Source organism: Corapipo altera, unplaced genomic scaffold, assembly GCF_003945725.1.
Source record: "Corapipo altera isolate COAL_440 unplaced genomic scaffold, ASM394572v1 1, whole genome shotgun sequence".
NCBI lineage: Eukaryota > Metazoa > Chordata > Aves > Passeriformes > Pipridae > Corapipo > Corapipo altera.
This window is the reverse complement of record NW_020884873.1, coordinates 33,294,930-33,320,975: the sequence shown is the minus strand read 5'-3', so window position 1 is coordinate 33,320,975 and position 26,046 is coordinate 33,294,930. Positions and strand designations below refer to the sequence as shown.

The window sequence follows — 26,046 nt, the reverse complement described above, 5'->3', positions numbered from 1 at the left end:
CCTTGCCTCTACTCCTCCCCCACAAAATGAGGGGCACAGGTGTAATCATAGAGCACAGAGAGTTGTACTATTCAGACCTCTCCCACTACTAGATGAAAATAGGTGATGCATATGACCAGAAAGGTTGGACAGTTCAGGTGTAAGGATTACACAGAAAAGTGATAAAGCCCACACAGATATTGTTATTTCCACACAGTTGGGTGCAGAACAAGTCACCATATCCATCTCCTCTGCAAACACTGAAGTGCAGGAGGTATTTTGGAAAAAAAACATTTGGAAGACTGCAACCTCCACAACTTCAAATGTAATTTTTACCAGGCTACAAAATATTTTCTCAGAAATTATGTGCTCTTATTTTCTTTAGAGATTATCTTGGTATTTCCAAACTACTATTATTTCAAAGTCCCTTTGAAACTACACAGCAGTACACTGCCCACACCAACCTGGAAACATTTTCAGCAGAGTTTAAAAAAAAAAATCTCTTCCAAGAAGCTGAACTGACAAGTTTATTTCCTAGGACTCAGCTGAGCAAGATTGTTCAGGAGCAAGCACAAGTGTAACCCCAGAGAGTTCAACCAGAATAGCCGCATCTACATTATATACACACTTGATTACCCTGCACAGAACCCCTTGATGCCTTTTTTACTCCAGTTTGTCTAGGTTCCAGAAACAATAAAATGTACAAGCTTCCCAAGTGACCTCTTGAAGACTTCAGGTAAAGGAACTAAACTTTGAGAAATACAGCACCTTTGAAACAGCTTATGCTTACAGGAGTAAGAAAAGTCAGTTACACACTACAGGACTGTAGCTGAAAAACAGTTCAAGATTATTTTCTTCATCTAGTTTAACCTTTTCAACTCAAGTTCCAATTTCACGCTATCAGAATGTATTTTATGGCTCTTTCCAGTTCTGGCCACACACAGTGCTACTTTACAGGATATAACCATCCACTAACAGAAGAGAGGATATTAAAGCAAATAATGCTATAATTATATCTCTGGGAGTAATATATTCTACCGCAAGTTTATACCAGGAGGACCCTACAGAATACACCAGACTTTTATGTAATTTTTGGATTACTGCCCCCAACCCAAGCAAGCTAACCTACTAATCTAGTTTCAAGCATCAGTTATTGATGAGTGACCTTACTCAACGACCTTTCTCTTCTTTTAGCCTATTATCAAATTCATGTCAACCCTTAGCATTACAAATAGTTTGCGGGTAACAGAAGAGTTGAGGAACCTAGTAACATTTCTGCAATTCTTAAATTTTTTTTCATGGGTTATGTCCTTCCTCCCTTTCATGTTACTCGCAACTGACTTCACTGCTCTTGAGAAGAATCAAATCAGCAAAGTTTTCCTGGGTCAGGAATCAATGGATTAGGATGAATGATTTTCAGCCTTTGCACCACGGTCATAACGTAACTGCAAAAAGTGAAGAGAGCTTTCCAACAATTTTCTTTGTTCACACTACTGTTGGAAAACTATGTAGGATAGACAAATTGGAAAAAAAATCAAAACCTACTAGGACTAGGTAAAATCTAAAAAAATCATAATGCATTAGAAAGCCAGTCTACTGGATTCCTCCTTATTTCTTCTTGTAAACTCTGCTGGACTGCAATCCCATAATTTCCCAGTGTTTGATTCCCCTTTCCTTCCTTCCTTCTGACTCCACAAGTCTCAGATTCTTCTACCACCTTAAATTTCCGTAGAATAACACACTCATTGCCAGGAAGGCAAGCATGATAAATCCAGATTTGTTGCTGAGAACAAAAGAGAGTTTATCCAGAGAGAAAATGAGAGGGAGAGACCAACTGGTAGGTGTTACCTTTACATTTATAAACCTGAAACTTCAAACTAAGTTCTGCATGCTCATGCACTGAGCTCTATCCAGACAACACTGAAGAAAGGTTCCTGCCTTGAACAAGCTGCAATTTAGAACAGAACAAAGCTTTTCATCATGTGGTCTTCTCACAAAAACCTGCAAAGATTTCTAAAAGATCCTCGGTGAAACGGAGGCTGACTCTCTCCTTTGAGTATACAAGAGCATGGGGATGGGAGTTTTGTCTGAAATGAAAGTTCCCTGGGAACTTTGTTTGTCTAAAGCCAGGGGTTCATTTTTCAGTGAGATCTCACTTTTAGAGAAAGCAGAGTACAAAGAATCTTGTTTTAACTGTGATGATAGACAGGGTTTGGTCATCCATCATTTTCTAAAGAAAAAGAACAAACAAATGAAAACACCTAAATTCTAGTTCTTATCAGGAACCAGAGCTCGTCTGAGCTGTCTCCACCTTTCTGAACCTGTACAACTGTCCATTAGGCCTGCCAGACACCAGACAAACCTGCCACTTCAATTCTTCGTAGTTAAGTAAATAGAGATGTATATTGTAATAAAAAAAAAAAAATCTATCAGAATAGAGGGCTGTTTCAAAATAAACAAATAGCTGACATTGTTCTTTACAGCATTAATCTTTTCCAAGACTTTGAAGTTTGACAATGCTATTTCACAAATCCCTAGGACGCTGCTTTACTGCTAGGTTAGAAACCTGATGTGGAGCTGAAGAGGAAAAAAAGAGAAAGATCCCAAAACAGAGAAGAAATATTTTAGTCTGACTGGTGAGTATTTCTGTTTCTTGCTGCCATGAATTTTCTGTATCTTGTAAAAACGGAGGGGATATGACAACTTCCAAAACAAGTGGAAACAACTCAATCCCAAATCTCTTGTTAAAAATCACCTTCTCTTCTTGACTTTCCAGAGAAACCTTCCACATTTTCAGTGAGTTCAATAAAAGTTTGTATAAAGTGTAAGCTCATTTTTCAAGCTGTGGTTTGTCACCTCTGCATTTCTTAACAAATTTTCTCTTCCTTGTTCTTTTCTATGTGGCAGTCTTATGACTTTTTAATTATGTCTTGCCCATCTAGCAGCACTGGCAAAAGGCAAAAGAATTCTTGTTAGAGCAAGTATACTCCCTCTTTCATGTGACATAGAAATGCTTACACTTCATTAACCTTTATTATAAACTAGTCACTGGAAAAGTTACTTTGCTAGAATCCACACTATGGCTTCGCTCTACAAACCAAAAAATGTCAGAATGCTAAATTACAGTGAAATACCGCTCACCTCCTTCTGAACCCGAGATTAATGACACGATGCGGAAGGGAATAGCAGTGCTACTAGAAGCATAACAGGTCACAATTGCTTCTAAAATAGCTCATCAAGAACAGGCAGCAAACCATCACAGATGGCTCCCAGAACTAAAGCCCCACTTCTCAACTTACCCATCACTGAGACATCATATTCAACCAGCAGAGTCGCCTCCTGCCCGCATTGTTTGAGAATACTCATAGCTTCAGCATGTGTTGTTCCCAACAGTCGGATCCCATCAACACTCAGCAGCCTGTCCCCAGGTTTGATTGTGCCCTCTCTGATGGGACATTAAAGGAATGATCTTTGTTAATATAAGAAAAATTGATTTGGAGATAATACCATTTTTATGCAAAGCAATTCTCTAGAACCCTCCCTGACATCCATCCCTTGTGCCTTAACACTTAACATTTACTTTGACAGTGAGAATGTTCAGAGGGCGCAGTGGAAAGGAAATTGCTTTAATTGGAAAGTCAGTGACTGGAAAACAGCTTACCACATAGTGAAATAATCAAGTCACATTAAACTGCAACTAAATATAGCGTCTGCTCCAACATATGTTTGCTTTCTGCCTTGTCCACACAACTCTTTTTTCATACATACACAAACATCTCTTCCTCCAATATTTTCTTAATAACAAACATGAGGTGCAAACACATGAGTGCAGAAACAGATTGCAAAACATGAATGTCCATTCATTTTCTTTTAAAATATCTCTTACTTGGATAATTCCATTTTTCTTTTCTTCCTACCCAAAAATAATTTGGCTCTCAATTATTACACTGTCTCCTAGACATATCTCATAATCTATTCAGAATTATAATAGAAAATGAAGTACTAACACTGTCAGCTTAAGAATCATGGAGAAAAACAAGGATGATGGAGAGAAGAAAGTGATGGAACAAAAGAGAGGCTCTCCTGAAACATTTTCTTCTCAATTAACATTTCCAATGTCAAAAATGTCAACACAGGCTACAGAACATCAGTCTGCTTTACAGAAACTGCCCTTTGAGTTTCTTGAGTGTTTTAAGGATGTGAGTGCCGTTTTTGAAAATACAGTTTGTACACAGAAATAAAGTGATATAAATATAAAATGGTATTACATACAAATATGGCCAAAACATAAATCTGTATGCAGAAGTTGTCTAGGTAACGTTATGTGTGAACTCACATGCAGATATGTTCAAATATCTTAACAGAATAATGCAACAACACTCAAACACAAGACAGTATTATTCTGAATTGCAAGAGAAAAAGATGGTAGTGTTAGAGTATAAAAAGCATAATTAAGAGCTACACCATTTGTCTGAAGGATGCAAAAAAATGTGCTCTGACCTATTGCAGGCATTTGTTCTAATTATTTTGGGTTAATTTTTGAAGCATTTAATGAGAAAGTCTGATGTGCAAGATTCTAAATTAAAGTTCATACACACCATGGCACGCTGAGCCTCTGTGGTTGCCCATTACTGTTCTTCTTCTTATTATTATTATTATTACAACAATTAAAGGCTAAACCATGAATTTCAAAGGACTGCGTTTGAATACATCTATTTCACTCCAAATCTTAACTTCTGTCCCAAATAATTCACCTTTCTCCATTTCTCTTTCACATGTAGTACAGAGAAAGATGAAGTGTACCTGTCAGCAGGCCCTCCAGGTCTAACGCATGTTATTACAACAGGACGAGATTTATTTCTGTCATCATGTGCTCCACCTAGAAAGGAAAAAGTGAGAGAACATACACCTTCATTTTATGGTTTTTATGAAAGCTCATTTCCAAGAGGCAAACCTAAATCTTGCAGCATGAACCTTTACAGATGGGCTAAAAAGATCAAAAAATGGCCAAACTATTAATATCACCCTCCTCTGAATTTAAACTTAAATAAAATAAACTTACTCTTTGTATAGATGAATCTTTAAAAAACATTTCTATGGAGTGATTCTTAATAAATATATATTTTTTTCTTAGAACTTTTACTCTGCAAATCTGACCTCAGTGTGAACACTTACTGTTCTGTTGTGTTTACAGCACAGAGAAAAAGAACACCCTTATTTTATGTATACTCAGAATGAGTGGCCGCTAGGGAATTTATGTATTAATTAAAAAAAGGTCTTCCCTGAAGAAACCGATAATGTGTCGTTGGGATACATTATTTAACAGTTCTATATTTTCTTCTGTTCTCTTAAGTCAGTGATAATATTTTAGTTGTACAATTCAGACTATCATCATGATTAATCAGATTTCCTGCCTAATTTATACAAATACTACATGTAAATCTTTTTTAAGAAATATGACCTTTCTGCTGATTTCAGGTAGTAGAAGGTATGTAGCAGAATCTGGTCTTATGTGAAATGAAGTTTAGCATGTTTTCTTCAAATAGTTTATTAATTAAGGTTCTTCCATAAACAAAAATTAGAGCAGTTCATAAAAGCAGTACACGAAGGTATGGAAAAGGTAACACTTTGACTTTAAGAAACTATAAGCCATAAATCCTTACGTATTTCTGAGTATCATAAAAAATTATCACTTTTTTGCTTCTTTAGATAATACAAAGGGTTCAAACTCAACAGTAACTCACCTCTTATTACAAATCCAAAAGTGTTCCCCTCTTTATGTAAAGTAACTTCCACAGTTCTAAAGATGAGACTGGATCCTTGTACAGCTAAAAGAAAAACAAATAAAACAAAAAGAATCCAAAACTTAATTATTAGTATTTTTCTAATTATACATACAGACTTACACCTTTTACAATTTAAGATAGATATTGGGTCATTAAATTCAAAAGACTGAATTACAAAACAGTCAGACAGAAGACCTGTAATTAAACACAACTCATCCTCTTTTTGAGAGAATTTTGGACCAGATATTTTGCAAAGTGCCAATGGTCTCGGAAAAGAGACATAGATGCACGTAACAGGTGAGGAATTTGAGTCTTACTGTTTAAATTACGGCATAATTTTGCTTTTCTTGTAGTTACAGAAGAGTGCTAGAAAATATGGAAATACACAGTGAGAAAAAAATGGCAAATGAAATTCTTAGAGCTACCTATTAAGCTTGTTATTCGGCTATGAAAACATTTATTTTTATTGCATAAAGCAAAGACAATTGACATTTTGGGGGTGTATCTCTAATATTTCTAATCTCAGATTACTAAATTAAGATGCAAAATGTGTTTTGTATAATAAGGATTTTTCTTTTCTTTTTCAAAATGTAGCATGCTCCCTCATCGCTGATGAGTGTAAGAATTCTTTGACTTCTAGTCTACTCAGTGTTTTCTCTGTAAGCACTAGAGGAGTGGTGCACAGCCGGATTAGGGGGTGAGAAGCCTAATGCACAGACCAATGCATTGGGTGTGATAATCCACTTTGTAGAATTTGAAATCACTGCTGTTAAGAGACCAGCAGACAGTTTACTATTAGCTTTTACAGGAAAAACTTTGGCAGGGCCTGAGAACTCTCTTTTCTGAAGGCAGAAGGACAGTGGGCAAAATTACACGCACTCACACTTCCCACCTTCCAGTCAAATACTGCAAACAGCACAACACACGAAGTTAAAAAAACCACCAAACCAACCCATCTCTATAAAATACATGCTCTGTGAGCAGCAGAACTAATGAAAACTTATGTTATTTTATGTTTTTGCCTGCAATAACCAGAGTTTCCCCATCAGGATACCATGAAGGGAAAATGGACACTACAGGCTACCCTGCATGTGCTACCAGCAATGAAAGGTGCCAGAAGAGTGGTGCCCCCTCAGCACTGTATGCCTCTCTCTCTGAGGACTCCCCTACTCAGGGACTTGCTCAAGTGTCTATTTCCAGGACATGTACTGTAATGTACTTTTTTTAAAGCTTTTCAATCCCAGTAAAAAAGTTACTGTAGGGACCCAGGAGAACCACCCAGTGAAATCACATAAATCTCATTTCCTTAAGAAAGCAGGTGAAATATGGCCCTTCCGAGCACTGCTCTGTGCTGCAGTAATTCCTGTTACAGCTTGAAGATCAGAACTGTGTTACTGAGTCCATGTGGTTGTTTCCTTTCAGCTAGAAACACTTTACTGACTGAAAAGGACCGAATTATGGGGAGCAGTAGACAACTCTTGCCTTCATTCCTACCAACAGGAAGCGGCCTCGCATGTAGCTCAAGATGAATCCATGCTTCTTGCTCTGTTTGCTGTGGCCTGTAACCTCCACTGAGGACAGACAAAACCTACAGTTCAGCAGCAAGGACTGGCATGCAGCATCCTTCCACTTGGGCAACAGGCACTCAGGTGGCTGTCTTTCCACCCCAGCCTCAGCCTGGTACTGGAAAGAAGTCCTTAACCCTTACTAACAGAAAAAGGCAGGTGTGAGACAGATACTCCTGTTTTAAACACTGAGGTGGCTGGTGCTGAAACTAGCTGCCGTGACCATTTCCAGGCATGGAAAGAAGCACTAGGGAGAGGGAGATTACCAGTGCTAAACCAAATTTAATCCACCATTATTAAATGACTGACATTTCCCCATGCTGAAACCATGATAGTCCTTTCTCTGAGGAGGCAACCATGAGAACAACAGTAGAATTTCATTACATATGGGGGCCAGGAAGGAGGTGCCAGGACTTCACCACATGACTAACCAGAAACCTTCTGTGTGTAACGAAAGCATTGTGTCTAGCTTGTTCACTAGAAGTTAATGGAAACATCTAGATTGCTAATTATCTCCATTATCTACACCTGTATGAAGACATTGGAAATTCCAATTACTTTAAAAAAAAGTTATAATTTCTACTGTAATTTAGCATGTCAAAATCCTGTTTCAGTGGACAACAGTGGCACATATGCTAAAAGGGGATAAAAGAAAGTCCACTTGAATAAATGCAAACCAATTAATGCTGGTAAAACAAATACATCTGCTAACTTCATTAACTCAGATTCTGTGTTTTAGAACATGAAGTTCTGTTACCACAAGCAAACACTAAATAGAGAACATTCAAAACATATTAGGATGGTTGTCAGGAGGTCCTAAAAACCATCAGATATGTAATTAGACTAACCCTCCATCTGCTAGAAAGTTGTGGGGAGTTCATCGTCTGAATACTGAAGAGAGTGATGGATTTTTTGGCTTCTACTACAAGGAAACTATTTAAGGAGGCATGAACTTCCTAGTTGGCTCCAGATTTTTCTGGCCAAACACCACCAAACCGCATCTTCTCCCCTCCAGTGAGCAGCACGAAGGAGCACACACCCTTTTAAAGCTGTGACTGATGCAGCTCCTTGGTGCCAGGAAGCCACCTGACACTCACTCCTTCACTTTAGGTCCCAGGTTTCCAACTCTCTGTTTCTCTAGCTCTCACTTCATTCCTGATAGACTCGATTCCCACTGATTTTCTCCTATAGACACACTGTTATAGACATAAGCACATAAGAAAGAGTAAAGGAGAGGCAAAGAAAATATTCAGTAGCATTCTGTGACTTTAGCATCAGCATAAATTTATATTTTGAAGAAAATCCTGCTCAGTGAAAGCTTTTGTTTCGGTCACACAATTCTTGCAAGTTTATGTATCCTCATGGCCTACCCCTCTGGGTCTTCTGCTCTAGAAATGAAATGTTGCCTGAAAGTGACATCAGAAAAGACTGAAAAGTCCCAAAGGATGTTGTTTATCCAGGAGAGAGGAAGGGTGCTGCAAGCGAAGAGACAGAAGGAAAAGGCAGAGGCAGAACTAGCAGATATTCACTAGTCTCATGTTAGAAGATCTTACTGTAAAAAGAAGGATTTTCTTGCCACAAAATCTACCCAAACTGACTTCCAGTATTTCAAATTGCAAACAAGCAAACAAAAAAAATAAAATAGTGGAGATTGACAACTCTGCTCTGTCATTGGTGGGATTCATGCTTTTAAAACATCTGAAAGCATCCCCCTGTACTGCAATTTCTTTTCTACTGCTTCAACACACTGCGATAAGCCACAGAAAAAAATTAAAAATAGAACATAAAAACCCAATCATTACCAAAATGGCTGTCATCAACCATGCCCATCTCACTGCTGACACCATCTGCTATTCTGCATAGGTTTCAGTTTGCTCTGTGATTACTTACAGACTGGAGGCAGCTCATACTCCACTTCTAATACAACCCTTTCACCAACATTCTTGAGCAGGCTGATGATCTCATCGTGGCGAAATTTGGTCAGGTTGATTCCATTCACAGATTTGATGTAGTCGCCTACATCCAGCTGGTCACTCCTAGGGAAAAGTACATATTCCTTTTGTTAAAGACAGATCTTCTGGACCAAACTAAATCCTTTAAAAGTACTGTTTAGTGAGGGTAAGAAATACTTTTTCCATTAATCTAGATTAAAATAAGTTGAACTTTCGAACAGAAAGTGGCATTTTAAGATCATAATCTAATCTATCTTGTTAAATACTAAAAGAAGAACATTGTTGCATTATTAATTTCCAATGTACAAAACCAGCTACACAATAAAGGAGTTGGATGATGGGACTGGTTTGGACACAGGATTTGGGAAGTCATCTTCTTCATGTCCCTATCTTTCTTTCTCTCTTTGGAAAGTGTCCAAAACAGTGGTTGCCTTTGCAGTTAACATCACAGTTACAGGACACAGGCCACAGCCCAAAAGCATATGTTCTGCTTGGTTACTTGGAGTGCTTCAGCTCAACCTTTATATTTCGACTTGTCTCACTCATGAATAACAGCTTTTTCTTTCCACTGTAGTAGTAACCAAGGTAACTATGAATTTAGAGTCTTTTTAATCTTAAAACCAGCTGATGAACAGCTGGTAAATAAATTACGGTAGGACTACCCTTAGTTTTTCCATTTCATTTTTTCCCCGCAGTACATTATGCTATTTCTCTCAAATTTTTGTTCAAGGACAAAAAACCAGAGAAATAAAACATATATAATTTAGAATAAATGTCATTAGTCTTATGATGACTTCCAAATATCTCATTGGTATTTCTAGTTTTTACCAAAGTAGCCTTGAGCAAAGAGGAGGACCAGCTGTTGCCATTTCCCTATGAGGTTCTCCAGTGTGATGGGCTGCCATTATAGATGCATCCAGTCACATATTTTTTAGTGACCTTTCTCATGTGGTACATATTTTTTAAGCAATCACATCTTATAATGCATTTTGTGGTTTGAGATGTGGTTACCTAGCAGCGATTCCTCCTTGGCGAAGGTTAGATACTCTTGGTTTCCCATCCTTGTCAATACCCCCCGATACTGTAAGCCCTAGGGTGGTGCCTTCTTTTTTCATTAATTCAACTATTGTTGAGCCCTTGAATTCCTCTGTTGAAAGAAAATTATTGACGTTATTAAGATTTAAGTAATAGTACAGACGTTGCCTTTCTAAAGTGTCATCTACTTCCCTAGAAAATCATTCTGTCTTAATAAGAAATAACATGTACATCTGGAGATTCTTTATGTTACAATTCACAAGTACTGTGTGCAAAAGCCTGCATACAGATAAATCTTGAGACATGTGATCTGTAAAAGGTTATTAAAAATCATACCAATATGTTGGTATCCTATATAGAGCCAATAAATACAAAGGCTGGCAATGCTTATAACTATGGTACTTGTTTTGCATTTTAAGAAAGCTATCTTTTCTCATTTTCTGCTCTCTCCCTCTGACCTCTGCGTTTTATCAAGTACTTCAACTGAATAAACAGAAGGGTAAAAGATGCAAAGATATAACAAAACTATAATTTTAGATTCAGACTCATTTTGAGGCCACTAGTAGGTGTCAGTGTTAATAAAAACGATTGAACATAGCAAGAATCCAGACAGAAATATATCAGATCTTAACAGTTTTATTCCTTATTCTTACACACACATAGTTCCACTGTAACTCCCTGCAATCTCTGCAGAACAGGTATAAAGTAGGTGAAGGGCTTTCATAGTTGTAAGTATATATAAAATTTCCATCACATGCTGTCTGAGACACCCTCTTCTGCAGTTTCTCCATTTAGCATAATTGGAAAAGGATAAGTTAATCCCACAGACATCAACAAATGCAGGTCACCTGCAATAAAAAGCCTTAAACTTTCAAAAAGAAATGCCTTTATTGCACATGGATGGATAAGATAATCTACATATGCACAGTTCCAGCAGGACTGCAACTGTTTGGAAAGCCACGAGGCAATCATACCTCATATTCACTGTTTTCAGTCAGAGGAGACCCATTAAAACCACCAGCTGCTCAGGTATTCTGGAAAAATGCAAAAAATCCTAAAGATCCATTAAAATTCTAGAAGGATCATTCATCTTTCTGGTCCTTTTCAGTTCAACATGCAGCTTTCAGGTGAATTGGTCAGTTACAAATATCATATATGCACTGTAAATAAACAGTATGACTGTACCGCACTAGAAGTTTGCTGTGCTGGCATAAGATTTAAAGACTAAAATTCACCCAAAAAACAAGCGAGTTCCTTGTATATATTCAAATGTTCTTCAGTAAGATCTAGAAGTAGCACTATACAAACACCAGCAAGGCTCTTCCAAGATCTTTTCACATGACTGACAAGATGACCTAATACATTTTCACCTTTATATGAAGAATGGCTGCTCAGAACAAGGAATGCCAAACCTACCACCATCGCCTTTGTATTTGAGAAAATGGTGGCAGACAGAGGAAAGCATTCAGAAGAGCCTCCAGTCCTGGTGGACAGTCCTGTAATCCTTGGTAGTACTTTTACTGGGGTTAACTACTGAATCTTTTTCCAATGCAGAATCATTCCATGCAATGTTCCTGCTCCTTTCCAGGTGGCTGTCAGGCCATTTCCATTCTAGTTGATGATGATCCAGCTTCAGTTATTCATATTTTTATCATTATACAGCATGATTTAAGTGCTTGGGCAAGAATTCTTCTATGCTTATAAAGCTTCTATTAAGACAAAATTCTGCAGAGTATTCAGTCAGCAGCATGGGTTGTCAGAAGCAGACAGCACCATAGCTACCTGGTGCATTCTTCAACTTGGCTGACACCAAACCACCATTTGGGTACCATTTGGAAGCTGTTGAGATTCCACAATGTTTACTCACATCTGGTCTTTTTAACAGTTCAGAAAGAACAGATGTGATTACCTGTATCTGAACATGCAGGTTGCATAGCTGTAGAGAGGCCAAAATGCTGCTTTCAGTTTTATAAAAACCTGTAAGTATTCATAAGGATCACAAGAGTTAGACATGGTACTTACTGAAACCAAAATTACTGTATATTTGCACCCATGATGCAACCTGACGAGCTTTGCTACTGAGTGACACATGTTTATTCAGGGTTTACTCAATTGTGAGATCTGGAGTCAAAAGGAGAATTCTCCTCTCACTCCATCTCCCAGACGGAATCCTTCCTTTTACTTCTCAGTAGTGCAATCTGGTTCTCAGGAACCATCTAAGATTTTAATTTTTTTAATGAATCTTTTGCCAGAATGTGTATATGGAACATCAACAATGCATTGCATATGCCTAATCTTTTGCCACAGCACAATACTGTCATGTGCTTTGATCTTTTATATAGGTTCTGAGTTTTCAGTCCAATTCTGGGAAATACTCTGCTGCCTGAAGTGACATGTGGAACAGATGATCCATGCAGTATTTTAAGCTGGTTAACAGTTTTACAATTCCCTTCAACTACTGACATGGAAAGTGATGACCAGGTTCCTTTCTGCTCACCATTCTGACAAATTTCTGTATACCTCTGCCAACACAACAGCGACTTCTAGACACTTTTCCTTGGTAGGCAGAAAGGAAAGATGCACCAACACTGCAAGGGAGGTGTGGTGTGAAAGGCTCATTGCTAACTGACAGATAAGGTCATCTAGGCATGCACGGTAGTTTCATTAGGTTTGTTGCTCTGAAGGATTTTGTAGCTTTTGTTGTACAGAATCATATCAGGAAGAAATCAAACTACCTAAGCTGGTTTTGCTTATAAGAGACTGTTATCCCTGGAAGGGCTCTGAACCAGGTCCATTTGATACCACTCTCTCTCTGTTTTTCATCTTTGCTTTCTTAAATCGCACATGATTACTGTTCTTATAATACTATATATTACATGTTTACTCATCTGCATTGCTTTGGCATTATTATTACAGACTAATCCCACTGGAGTATTATTGAAATGCCCATATCAGAACAACCCCAGGACTTCATTACCAATCCAACACGCAACTGCATCAAGGTCAGTCTCTATTCTCTAGTTAAGACAATCCTATGTTACTCTTTGTGGGTTAAAAATCAAACTACTTCATGTATCACCTCACTCACAATTCATTACTTATGCCAACCAGCAAACTCCTAATTAGTTAGAAGACTCTAGAGTGTGTTCTTTCTTACGTGTAACTCCCACACTGCTAATAATATTAGCATAGCTAGCATTAGAAAGGAAAGCAAAGTTATTTCCAGATTTCTTATAATTTACAAGCTCACACTGGGACCTGCCTTCCCTTGGCTTGGGGAGGGTTTCAGGACTGCCCCAGGACTTCCACTGCTTCCTGCAGCTGCAGGGGCAATCCCAGGCTGTCTATGCTGCACCAGTCACCCTACAGCTTTCCTGGCATCCACCCACCTTCAGCATGGGGTTCAGGAATCCCACTGAATACTGGAGATGGCTTGGCAAGGGGAGTGAAAAGATGCATACTTGTACACACACACACATACTTGCACACACAAGCAGGCATAAGATGAAAAAGAAAGGTTCTGCTCTAAAGAGCTTCCTTTAAATCTCCAGTTCTGAAAGGTGAAGCACACGCTGCAACTGAATTCTAAAGAAAACATTACACTGCTGCTGTTTTCTAAATTCTTGGTCCAGATGCTTCTCTTAGGCTTGCTGTTGCAATATCGTAACTGCATGTGCCTGACTTGCAGCCAGGTCAGCTGGTGTAGTAATAGCATGACCTACCCTGCAATCTGGCAGACTATAGGGATAGTCAACATAGCACAACAAAGCTTTAAAGATAAGCAGATGCTCAAATTCAAGCCTGGGTAAAACTTATTGTGAGAAGATGAATACATGGAACAACTTGCAGGTAAGTAAAATCCAAGAAACACCATGACTGAATTTTCTTCAAGAATAATAGTATAATAATAAAGCTTCTGGTATTTCATACATCAGCAGACTTTTTGTCATTTTCTACTTTTTGATGTACATAAATAATATCTTTTATGAATAAAAAGCATGGAAAATTAATTCTAATGAGATTTATGAACCTGGAATATACTCACTTCTTCAAAAAGAAAATGAAATACTAGATGACAAAGAGATTTTTTCACAGACAAATATTTGAAAGCTGAGAGAACTCTTAATCCAAAGTTTTATCATTTATTTTCTACATTACTACAATTTTATTTCCTAATTTACATATTAAACTGAAAAATATTTACCTTCCTTCCAGATACTGAGTCCCTTCTGTGAAAATTTCGTTTTAAAATCCAAGAAAATGCCTAAAATCTACACAGTCAGGTCAAGTGCTTACTTCTATCCTCCACCTAGTGAATAAGACTGTTCAGTGCTGCTAGAACAGGGCATAAATGAAACTTAACCTAAAAGTAAAAAAATACTTGCTGTTATCGATATTTTCCTACCAAACCCATACTTAATCAATAATTGGTAAGTCTCTTGAAAATACAGTCAATGCTCTCCTTGAATGAATTTTCCCCTGTATGTCAGCAGAAATTCTGCAGCAAAAACATTTTGCTTTTCATCCTAGTAGGCATCTCATGGCTTAATAAAGAAATCACGTAAAGTCAATTCCTAAGAAAGAGACAGCAGTTTGTTATAGTGGAGACATCACACCTACTCCATGCTTCAAGTCCTGCGGGTTGCATATTTCTCTTAGTATGACAAGACGGATGTCAAGAGATGATGAATGCACCATTCCTTGTTGCCCTTTTCCTGACTGGCTGTCGCTAACTTCTAAAACACCTAAATTTCTATTAAAAACAGGCAACCCCCCCCCCCCATAGGTGAAGAGAGTCTGAAAACATGGAGTTGATCGCAGTCTATGCTGGGCTGTATTCTCCAGGCTGTGGAGGGACAATCCCCAAACCAGTCCTAGTTTGGAACCCAGCAATCCACAGTGGAAGACAAACGAGTCTGAAGAGCAGCAGAGCACATCTAAAAGGCATGATATACTGCATTTACTAATGGGACCGTAAATTTACACCACTGTCAATGCAGGTTGTCTTGGGTCAGCAGACAGGTTAACCTGTATAAATGTACAGGTGAAATGCTGTACCATTTTCAGTGAAAGCAGAGGAGGTTGGTAAGGCTCAGACACTTGCGGAAAACTGCCTCAAATAGACTCGGTTTATACCAACAGCTGTTCTGATTGTGTACAGGGCATGAGATGATCCTTTTTTTCTTTTTTTTTCCCCTATGAGCTATAAGAGTATCTACAAGATGACTTTGCTACTGCAGAAATATTATCTGAAAAACAAATATCTTCCACTAGTGCTTATAAACTGGAAAAAATCTGCTGCCTGGCCTAGGTATGACACAGAGAAGCAAATAATGATATTTTATGATCCATCACAGGCTGTGATATACAGGACATGATCACATAACTCACTGAAAACACCAGGCCTGCAGGACAAAGAAGCACAGTTCACACCTGGGTTCATTGGTTTCCTGCCTAAAAAGAGCTTAGCTCTTGTGCTATTTGGTTTTGGGTACATTTTTCATATTTGAAGGCACAGAAATGGATACCTTGGCAGACAACTCTCTCTAAATCCCAACTGAGGCATTCAACAGGGGCGGTCTTCAATTTAACATCAAACATAAGCATTATATTTGAAATTCTGTTTCTAACTAAAAGATCAGAAATTAATATAAATATCAGAAACCTGAAATCAAATAACCACCAACTGAAAGCCAGTTGCAGACAAAAAAAAGTCTCTTCATTCTTAATGACAAGAACCTCACCAATTTCTTAGCAGAAGAATATTGGAAAAAATACCTGATATATGACACAGTTATCAAAGCACACTATACTAACTCCAGTAATTACATTTCAGGAGTGAAACAGTGACTGGAGTTAAATCATTATTACCTTCTCAGGGCTTAACATTTCTATCCCACAGCCTACAGTGCAGTCCCAGTGTTTCTCCAGTAGCAGCACAGCCATGCTACCAATGGCACATATTCAAGATACAACATTCTGCTAGTGTCTGAATCCACTGCTCGCAGACAGGAATAACAGTAAACATTTGCCAGAAAATGAAAAAATAGATGGCATGGAATAATATGGCATGGTGTAAAATCAGTTTTCACACAGAAGCAGCTTCACACAGAAAAGATAAGAATGATCTCTGTACAGCCAACTTACAAGGGATAGCTTCATAGGAGGATGCAAAAAAACATTGCTTTGAACTTAGAGGGAAAAGTGGTCCATGGCAGCAGCTGTGTAAGAAACAGAGAGGTTTCTCCTGGCTAACTGTGGTAGATATGCAGACTGAAGTAGGAGCTGGATAGCCACTTGTCTAGACGTTTTTCCAAACCAAACAAGTGGTGGTGAGGGAACCTTTTTGGTCTTCTGGATATCCTGCTTGCAGAAATTCCATAATGAGAGACAGTTTTTGAGCATGGGGGTTTTTTTGTTTTGTTTTGTTTGCTTTTATTTGCAACTGAGTTGCACAATAATGCCAGAAAACAAACTGAGAATACATATTGATACTCAAAATCCTCCCACACATTCCAAGTACTAGCAACCTAAAATTATTCATGCCATTACTTTGACACTCAAAGAGATCAATTTAAGATAGAGATGATGGCATCTGATTCTTCTAAGTGGGGCTATTAGGAATTTTTGCCAGTTAACACTTCCGAATTCTTTTCTCTGTACTTTGTTTTTTTCCCCTACATCAAGGACTGGAAGTGTCAGGCTAAACATAGTCATAACAGTAACAAGTCATTCCCTCTCCATATTTTCTTGAAATAGCTGGTGACAGGGCTTATGGAGGAACAAAATGCATACAACTACTAAGGAAATACATGAAAACCAATTTTTTTTCATTCCACCTAGTTTTGGATTGTGTGGGAGAGCCTAATGGTGGGGAAGGCCAAAATCACAGCCACTAAGAAAATGTTTACAACTTCCATGCCATCTGGAGGTATTTTTAGTTTTAAGGTATATTTCTGCCATTTTTTTTCTCTTTTGCTTCCTGTTTTCTAAATTCATGTAGATGTCCATAAAGGTGGAATGTAATACACTGCATAACATCTGTGTAGGAGAAAATTGAAAACATACAAGTTTAACAATCCTTTATTAGAGCTTAAGAATCCAATTACAAACTTAGACTCTTGTAAATATATTGAAGAATAAAAAAAAAACTTTAATTAAAATGGATTTAGAAAGTAAGATACATTTTAAGTGTCAAAACCCACAAAATTACTATTAATAATCCCTGAGCAAAGAAATTCAATTAGAGGTAAAAATTATTTTAAAGATTATAAATTATTAAAACATCTGGCTTCAGTAAATATGAATACTTTAATATATTACTGTAAGAAGATGCAATTTAGTGCAATCATAAAAAAATCCCTTTTTTCTTGCATTATTACGTACAAAAAAAGATACTTTTATTCCTGACATGTCACCTTGCAGTAGGGTTGGAAGAAAGATGCAATGCGAACTACAAACTTGCTCAATGATGTGCTAGTTAAAGCACATTTATTCCTTGAACTAGCTGGGAACTTCTAGTGTTTTCATTGATGGTTTTCTTTAGGAGAGTATCTATACCATCCACTGATCACTACCTGCATGCTCGAAGATTTTCAACAATCAATTTCCTTATCTTTCAATGAGGACCTGCTCCACCTTGAGGCACTTCCTAGGTTTCAGAAAGTTCAAGCATTTTTCTGCTTCCATGTTATCTGTGGTGGCAGTCAAATTCCTCAACATTTGCGAGGTCCAGAGCAGCTTACTAACTGTCAAAGTGGAACTTTCTGAAGCAAGGACATTGGAGGGTAAAAACAAGCACAGTGATAGTCTCAACCTTCACCTCTTAACAGACATTACACAGCTTTCCAGAGCTCAAACCTCTTTGCTTACAAATTGTGGCATTTTTGGCTGGGGTGGGGACTGGGTAGTAGAAAGTACTTTTGAGCTGAGGCCTATGCCCATAGTTACCCCAATTTGTCTCTCCCATGTGAAACGAGTATTTCCTATTGAGAATTTTGCTTCATGCTATAAGCAATGAAGTCTTGAACTCAAGAATGGTTTGCGCATCAGCAATGCTACCCTGAACACCTCTGCATGTCTCTGTTAACACTACTGATGAAGAAAGGACAGAGCTCCATGACATTAGTCTTTTCTATATTTCTGTCTGAATGGGATAAAGGCTTCATTAACCCTCATCCCTTGCTAGCAGAAATCCTGCTGTGCAGAACAGCACAGAGCTTTGACACTGATTTTGATTTATAAAACTTTTCCCCATCATTCTGATTAATTCACCTCCAACTTCCTCTCTGTTTCCTTCATTGAGAAATTAACACCAAGAGAACTCTTGCTAATTTGTGTTGCTTTGTACTGATGTGTCACTACTCACAAAAGCACAACCTGACTGTTCCAGTTTTTCTCCTTTCTACAGTTACCAGAATGGATCAGATGGGATTGATTACAGGATTGATTGCATTTGTGAATCTCAAGGCAGGAAGGAATCACCGAGAACAATTCTCTTCCTGACCTCCTGAGTGACACAAGCAAAGAAACATGATTTAGTGGTGTCTCTGGCTAAAGATTACCTTTTAGAAAGATATCCAATGTGGCTTTGCAAACGTCATGTGATGGAAAATCTACATGTGAGATAATGTCTATCTGAACTGGGAGTAGAGAAGCCTTCAAGACCAAGATCTCAATATAGTACCACCATTACATTCAGGATGTCCCTGCAGATACAGAACAGTAACCTCTGATCAAATCACCTCTTAATCTTCTTTCCATTTTAGATTAAGAACTGTATGTACAGCTTAGGTTTTGCTATTTAAGACATGTTTTGCAGCTCCTTCCAATGTTTTAACATTCTGTGGCTACCAGGTAAATTTCAGCAATAGTGCCCATAAATCCCTTTTCTCCATTTGAGCTGTCAATTATTTTGCTAAACATACTTTGCATTGCCTGTCACGATCTACAGCTGCTATATAATTTAACATTTTAGTTAATACAAGACATCATAATTCCTTTTTAGGACATGTAGTTACGATCACTATTATCATGACAAAACTGAAGCAGTAAGGATCAGAAAAGGATAAAGTAACGTTGTCACTGCTTTTTACATAAAGTATTGTTCATGTATTCAAATAACGGATGGTGAATTTTAAAATATTTGAACTTTGGAGGAATGGGCCGGTAGAATTTTTCCTTGTACTTGGATTAAGGAACAGATATTTAAGTTTTTAGGAGTCATATACCTCTGTGCAGAACATACAAAGTTGAATGATACACACACCGTATCTTTCTACTTGGTAGTACTGAGGGAGATTCAGCATAACAAAAGGGTTTATCAAAGGCTCTGTGTAGAAGATTAGACAACCCTTGGAAGAATAAGATATGCATGAAAAAATGAGAAAAATGGAAAATGTGAGTGAATGCTTCCCACAGATTTTACCTTTTCTCCTTTGTGCTCAATGATCACTGATACCATTATGGTTTACTTACTGTCTACGTTTATGGAAAACCACAATGCAGAAATGCTGACTTCTGGAAGATGGTACTTCAAAATCAGACTGAAAGAATACATAGTTAGGAATGTTTTAAAAAGTGATTTCTCAATGATTCATTCTTTTTGTATCCTTCAATCTGATACAAAACTAAAGCTACAAAGATGGCTTCGGGGGGGTGTTTAATATGCAACACTGCCCGAGAAATAGGATGCAATGATTTTTTATCAGGTGTTTATAGTACGGAAAAAATACCTGGGAAAAAAACGATCATTAATTTACTCATTCAAGATGAAGAAAAAATATAGTTAAAGCCAATGGAAAAGCAGGGTTAGAGAACTACAAAATAAGCTACTGGTTTACATTAAAGTTTATCAAATCACAGAAACAGTGATGACTTTAGCTGTCAATAAGCATTTAAAATCCACAAGAATTTACTATTCCCGTGAAATAAGTTTGCCAACAGGGGAAAAAAAATGGAGGGAAAAAGGGGGGAAAAAACAAAAGGAATAATTTAGGCATTTCTTGGCTGCTAACCTGTGCTCTCTAACTCTCTAATAAATCTCTGTACTTATTCCCTGAAGTTTAATGTATGCATAATGAACATAATGAACTAATGAAGAAATGAAGACAGATGCCTTCTTTTGCACGGACTAGTTTATTAGATAGTCAAACTTGCAGAATAGATCACTGCAGTAAAACAGTAAAATGCACAGCTGCAAGAATGTACCTATGTGATTTTTTTTATCATCTAAATTGCCAGTATATCCCATTGGATTAGCACAAAAACTGGGACGGCACCATATTAGCACCTAGTATTAGCCTGTGGGACAACAGGAATATTTTTCATCTTCAGGTCACTTCAAGAAGCTGATTGTAGATCTTGGCAAAAATCTGAAATTGATATCAGCTTGAGAGGTTTATTCTATCCCGGAGCAGCCTCATTATTATATATCACAGGGAAAAAAAGCTTTCCTCTGTCAAACTCCAAAATATGATGCATGTTTCACAGGGAAGTTTTTTGTCTTTTCTTTGAATGTTTCCCCTTATCCTCCATAACCTTCAAGTGAAAAGGAACAAAGACTAGATCTACCTGTTTCTCCAAAATATTAAGACATGCTAATGGTATATTCTGGTTCACCTCTATTTCAAAGACACATCTTGTCCATTGTGCCTATTACAAGGTCCTTGTCTTCTTTCCATGACCAAGAGACTAAGACAGACAGGCAAATGTTTCTGTGAATTGAAGAAATAGCTAAAATCTTCAAATAGACTGAAACAGACAAAGATTCAGCTAAACAGTACTAACTGGAAGCTTTGATGACGTTTCAATCACAAGGCAGATTCTCAACAAGGATGCAAACAGGGGAAACTGCTAACACAAATTAAAGTATGGCTGTTGAAAATATGTATTTTAAAGTAAGACTGCCTGTGAAAAAGAGCTGTCATTTAATGAAGGCTGTTCTTAAAAAAAAGGAAACTGAAGCTTGTGAGCACTACCTCAGGTTGCTGACTCCATGCAAATAACTCACAAGATGTGACTGTCCCTGTTTCTTTCTCCTCCGCTGCTAAAAGATATACTGCCACTATTTTAAAAGGAAATATTTAAATTTTAAAATATTGAAATACTGAAAAATTTCAAAATATTTACATTTTAAGCTTACAAAAATCACTTAAGGAATCTAACAGACCTCTCTCAGTAGAGAGGCCTCAGTGCAGAGACTTCTGTTATCGACTGTAAAATCTGCTAACCAGAACTGAAGGAAAAACTATGGAAAAACTGTGTTTTCACATTTCATATGGTTCCAGTTTGGTATAAAACTTAGGCGAGTTATACAAACAACTGCATTCTGAAACATTTTTCCTCTCCAGGTAAACCAATATGTGGGTGTTTTTAAAACGAAACAAACTTCCGCTCCCTGTGGCTCATATCTTTTTGCTTTGCTGCTGCTGCTTATACCCATTTGCTACCAGCTGTATGCTGTGCTGTGGGCCCAAAAGCCTGGAAAGGCTGGGGTCCCCACAGCAGAGTAATCCATGTGTGGTTCACTTATGCTTCATCACTGGATTTATTAACTAAACCAGGTTTAATAAATCAATGTTTTTCAGCTGAGGTCTGCACCACTGGGAAATTTCTATCTGGATCAGACACCAGGCATCTGCACCTGTCATTCATTTCACTTGAGAAGACTGATGGCCAAATCTTTTTCTTTGTATTACTATGCAGTTAAATTGCTTTGAAAAATTGTTATAGGTTTACTCACTTGCCTGTCCCAAGTATGGTATCAGCTGCACCAACTTGAACTAGTTGGATCCCTTAACTCCCATTTTCAGACATTTTAATGCAAAAAAAGCACCATGATCTAGACTTTAGATATATAAAAAGCTCATCCCCCCTTTTGTTCTTCTGTGTCAGATGAACATTTTGACAGAAAAAACAAACCATCTCATTTGCTTCCCTTTAAACCATTAATTCCTGGGAAATAAATTGAGCAGAGATCTAATTACAGTCTCGAATTTTGCAGCTGTAACTTCCAAAATCTTCGAGGATGTCACTCCAGTCCTCAAAGTGTATCAGATACTCAGATTTAATGGCTTGGTTTTTATCTAATTTACAGTCTGTTCTATAGCTTAGCATACATATAAAAGATACCATATGCCAACCATGCAGACATGTTTAGCATTTCTGTCATTTTTGTAACACCACTTACCTTAGCATTGTTAATGGGAAGGTATCATACCAGTTTGAATGTACCTTACACAGCCAAGATTTACACCTACAAAGAATATCTGGCATGAGAGGATCTGTTTTTACTTGTAAGTATGCAACAAACAGTTCCTTAAAATGGCCAGAAAGATTAGCATAATGTCTAGGTAAAATGTAGGATTTCCTACAGAGAGCAAGAGATGTTGCTGACAGTATTTAATACAGCACAGAACTGTTTATCTAAACTAGAGAATTCAGAAGAAATACTAATGATAAATGTTTCTAGATATGGTCTACCTTAATTGCTCAAATATAGCTTATTCTGAATGTCACCTCGTCCACGATTTTTTTGACTGAAAATAGATGGGAAAGGTGATTTCTGCCTAAACAAAACTATCCAATAAACACATTTGCCATAATTTTTTCTCAGCATTTGTAAAACAAGGTCAACTATTGTATGCTCTGCATAAATGTCTTGCATTTTCCACCTCCAAAAACCTTTTCTACTTAGGGTAGATCTACATTTAAAAAAAGTCTCCAGTGTTACTATATAACTGTGGATATGATGTCAAACCCTCTCAGCAGAGATGAAGTCATAATGGGTGAAAAAAAGAAGCCAAAAAATTTTAGACCAATTTGTCAAGCAGAAGAGTGACAGCACTTAACGTGCTGATGTCACTTTACCTACTCTGAAACTTTGCTCATTTAGAAATACTGCAAAATTCATATTTCTGACAAACCCAGCTTCACCAGCAATATTTCCACAAAACACCTAGTTTATACATTTTACAAAATGCCTGTAATAAGAGTATTTGCTCTGGATTTTCTTTCCCTTCTTGGTTTAACAAAGTCTGCAGCAAGTGACCTTCAGGCAGGTCAGACAGGTCTGCACATTCATCATGCTTTCCTCAGCGAAGACCCAGAGCTTACGCTGGAGACAGAGATACCAGCCTAACATTAGCTGCTATCATCTCATAAGAATATTTGGTATGGGTTTGAGTTTATAATGCTTATTTTTAAGCCACACATGCATTAAAATACAAGATGACCCCCTGGCATCTTGAGAAAACCATGTTTTGACTACTGGTCAACGATATTTTTATAGGGTAGTGGATATATTAAAATGTGCAGTGGATCAGCATAAAAAATTCTCTAATCTCTACTCCAACTTTGTACACAGAGAAAACTGGGACTATAAAATGTATTCATTGCTTGTCCAAAATGCTCTGAGACTCCCAATAGCCTTAACTCAGTCTATGAAAAGCATGTCTTACCATACATTATAATCCTGTCCAACTATCATCCTAGTTGGCTAGCACATATGCTAGACTGAGTTAAACAGCTTTACTACTATTTTCTGTGGTATGGCATTAAGTAAGTCAAGCTCCATGACTGTACATATGTTCCCACCCACTATATGATCTCTACTGCACCATTATTTTTTGTTAGGGGCTAAGGAAAAATCTCTTGGCTTTTAATGGTCTCATTAGTTTTAGGCATCATCCTCATCATAAAATTGCAGAAGTTCCTTACTAGGCATCTCTTTTTGTAGCGACAAGTTTGTAATGACTTCCAAATACACTTGCTAAACTTTCAATTCCAGGACTAAATCTGAAATCTTTTTGGAAAAGCACTTTTTTTTTACTCCCATGTGAATATGTTCCACATAAGTTACGTAGAAATTATTAATCGTACTGAAGCATTTTCATTCTTTATAGATTTGGTCCATTTTGTTGCAGTCCTAGTATAATGGCAGGATTTCCCTATATGACCTTTATCAGATTTTACTTCTCACTTTCACTTACAGAAGCAATATTTTGGGGATCAATAGTCACACTGTATTACTAGGTACGATCACTCATCATTCGTCAGTGATATCTAAAATTCAGCTGCAACATGTGTCACATTTTTCTACGACAGTGGGTCTTAACTACCTCATAGGTCAATGCTCATTTTCTGTATCATTTATCCAACAAGTATTCAGGGTCACAATGTCATCTAATATGGGAAGAAGGTCTTGGCATGATCTTGTCTCACAATTAACTATTAAGTTGGGTTCATTTTACTTCATTGATAAAATCAATTAGCACTGAAGATTGGCACTTGCTCCTGCCTGGATTGATATTCAGAGTGCTCTGTGAATAAGAGCAATGAAATCCCCTGATTTTGGTCTTGTTGCTATTTTCCCCAATATTTCCTGTTTTGCTTTCTGTACTCTTTTCAGTTTGTTAATAAAAGAGACTATACTTATTAGAAGGATCCTTCTAAATGTGTTTATTCGCACGACATTAGCAGATTCCCCAAATCATGCAGACATTAAGTGAGAATGATATCTGCAATTTAGACAAGGACCATAAATCAAAAAGGTGAGTACCTCCATTCTACCAGCCTGTATATCACCTACAAAGTTAAAAAAGTCCCTCACTCTATTGCTGTAAAAGATATGAATGGATGCATGCAACTATATATAAAAAACCACAACAGGTGCCCAGTAAATTAATTATGAAATTAATGTTGCCAGAAAAGTATTTGGGAACCCTCCCTGGTGATCAAAACTCTCATTGGCCAGAAGAATTAATGCAAACTATGAAGATATAAACAGGAGAGTTTAACACAGCAGTACTTAGTCCACCTTTGTGTTTAGTGAAGTACTGACTGTCACTCAGATGCTTTATCTCCTTCTTGTGACATGATTCACCAAGATTATTAGTAACAAAATACAGAACAGGAGAGTCACAAAAGAATTTTCAGAATAGTTAAAGAAAAATGCCTGGGAGCAAAGACCCCAGAAGCACAATTTGATTACTTTAACAAAGGGAAGATTAAATGGTGATTTCATAAAGAAGTGACTATAAAGAATGAAGTGAATTTTGATGAAAAACAACTCTTCATTACAAATGAAGTGAAGCTGAAGCTACACATACTCAAGCCAGAAATAAAAGCAGTGAGGCTACTTAATCACAAAAGGCTGTGATGAGTTTTGTATTACTAGCAACCATAAATAGATTGACTGTCCCTCTAAAATATAATTCAAATACAAGTTGAGATATAAGTAAGTTCCAGGAAGTTGTAAGTTTAGATGGTCACCAATGTCTCCTCAGGCCCACAAACGCCACATAAATTCAAAACAAGTACATCAAAACCTGAATGGACAAGCTCTTTGTTCTGCATTTTTAAATAGAAAGGAAACAAAAGCTAGTTTGCAATGATGCTATGATTAACTTGAGGTCTTACAGCTCCTACACAAAACAAACATACCTACCTCTTTTATTCTACACCATGAGGCACGACTTCATATCTCTGTCTGCCCCATGTACCAAGGATGTGATGAGGAAAACACACAAGCACCAAAATCTCTTTTCCTCTTCTGATTTTATGCTATAAAATGCTATTAAAAGAAATTAAACAACCTTAAAGAACCTGAAAGAATTGAAACAATCTTTTCCCTATCCATATAAAACACTCTAAGCCACTTCATATTGGCAAAAAGGACACATAATTTTGCAAAAAACATAACAATTAGATTTTTATGTAAAAGTCAAG

The 26,046-nt window shown here is 37.3% G+C and overlaps 1 protein-coding gene across 11 annotated transcripts in view; it reads right to left on the bottom strand.

Annotated features, from left to right (window-relative positions):
- GRIP1 (glutamate receptor interacting protein 1) overlaps positions 1-26,046 on the bottom strand; it is a 320,846-nt gene that overhangs the window by 74,786 nt on the left and 220,014 nt on the right. For all 11 annotated transcript variants that reach the window (XM_027655497.1, XM_027655524.1, XM_027655533.1 and 8 more), the window contains exons 3-7: positions 10,294-10,429; positions 9,221-9,366; positions 5,724-5,807; positions 4,783-4,858; positions 3,279-3,424 (exon numbers count right to left, since the gene is read on the bottom strand). In XM_027655497.1, coding sequence (XP_027511298.1) covers positions 3,279-3,424; positions 4,783-4,858; positions 5,724-5,807; positions 9,221-9,366; positions 10,294-10,429 — 588 coding nt within the window. The remainder of the gene's footprint in view (positions 1-3,278; positions 3,425-4,782; positions 4,859-5,723; positions 5,808-9,220; positions 9,367-10,293; positions 10,430-26,046) is intronic.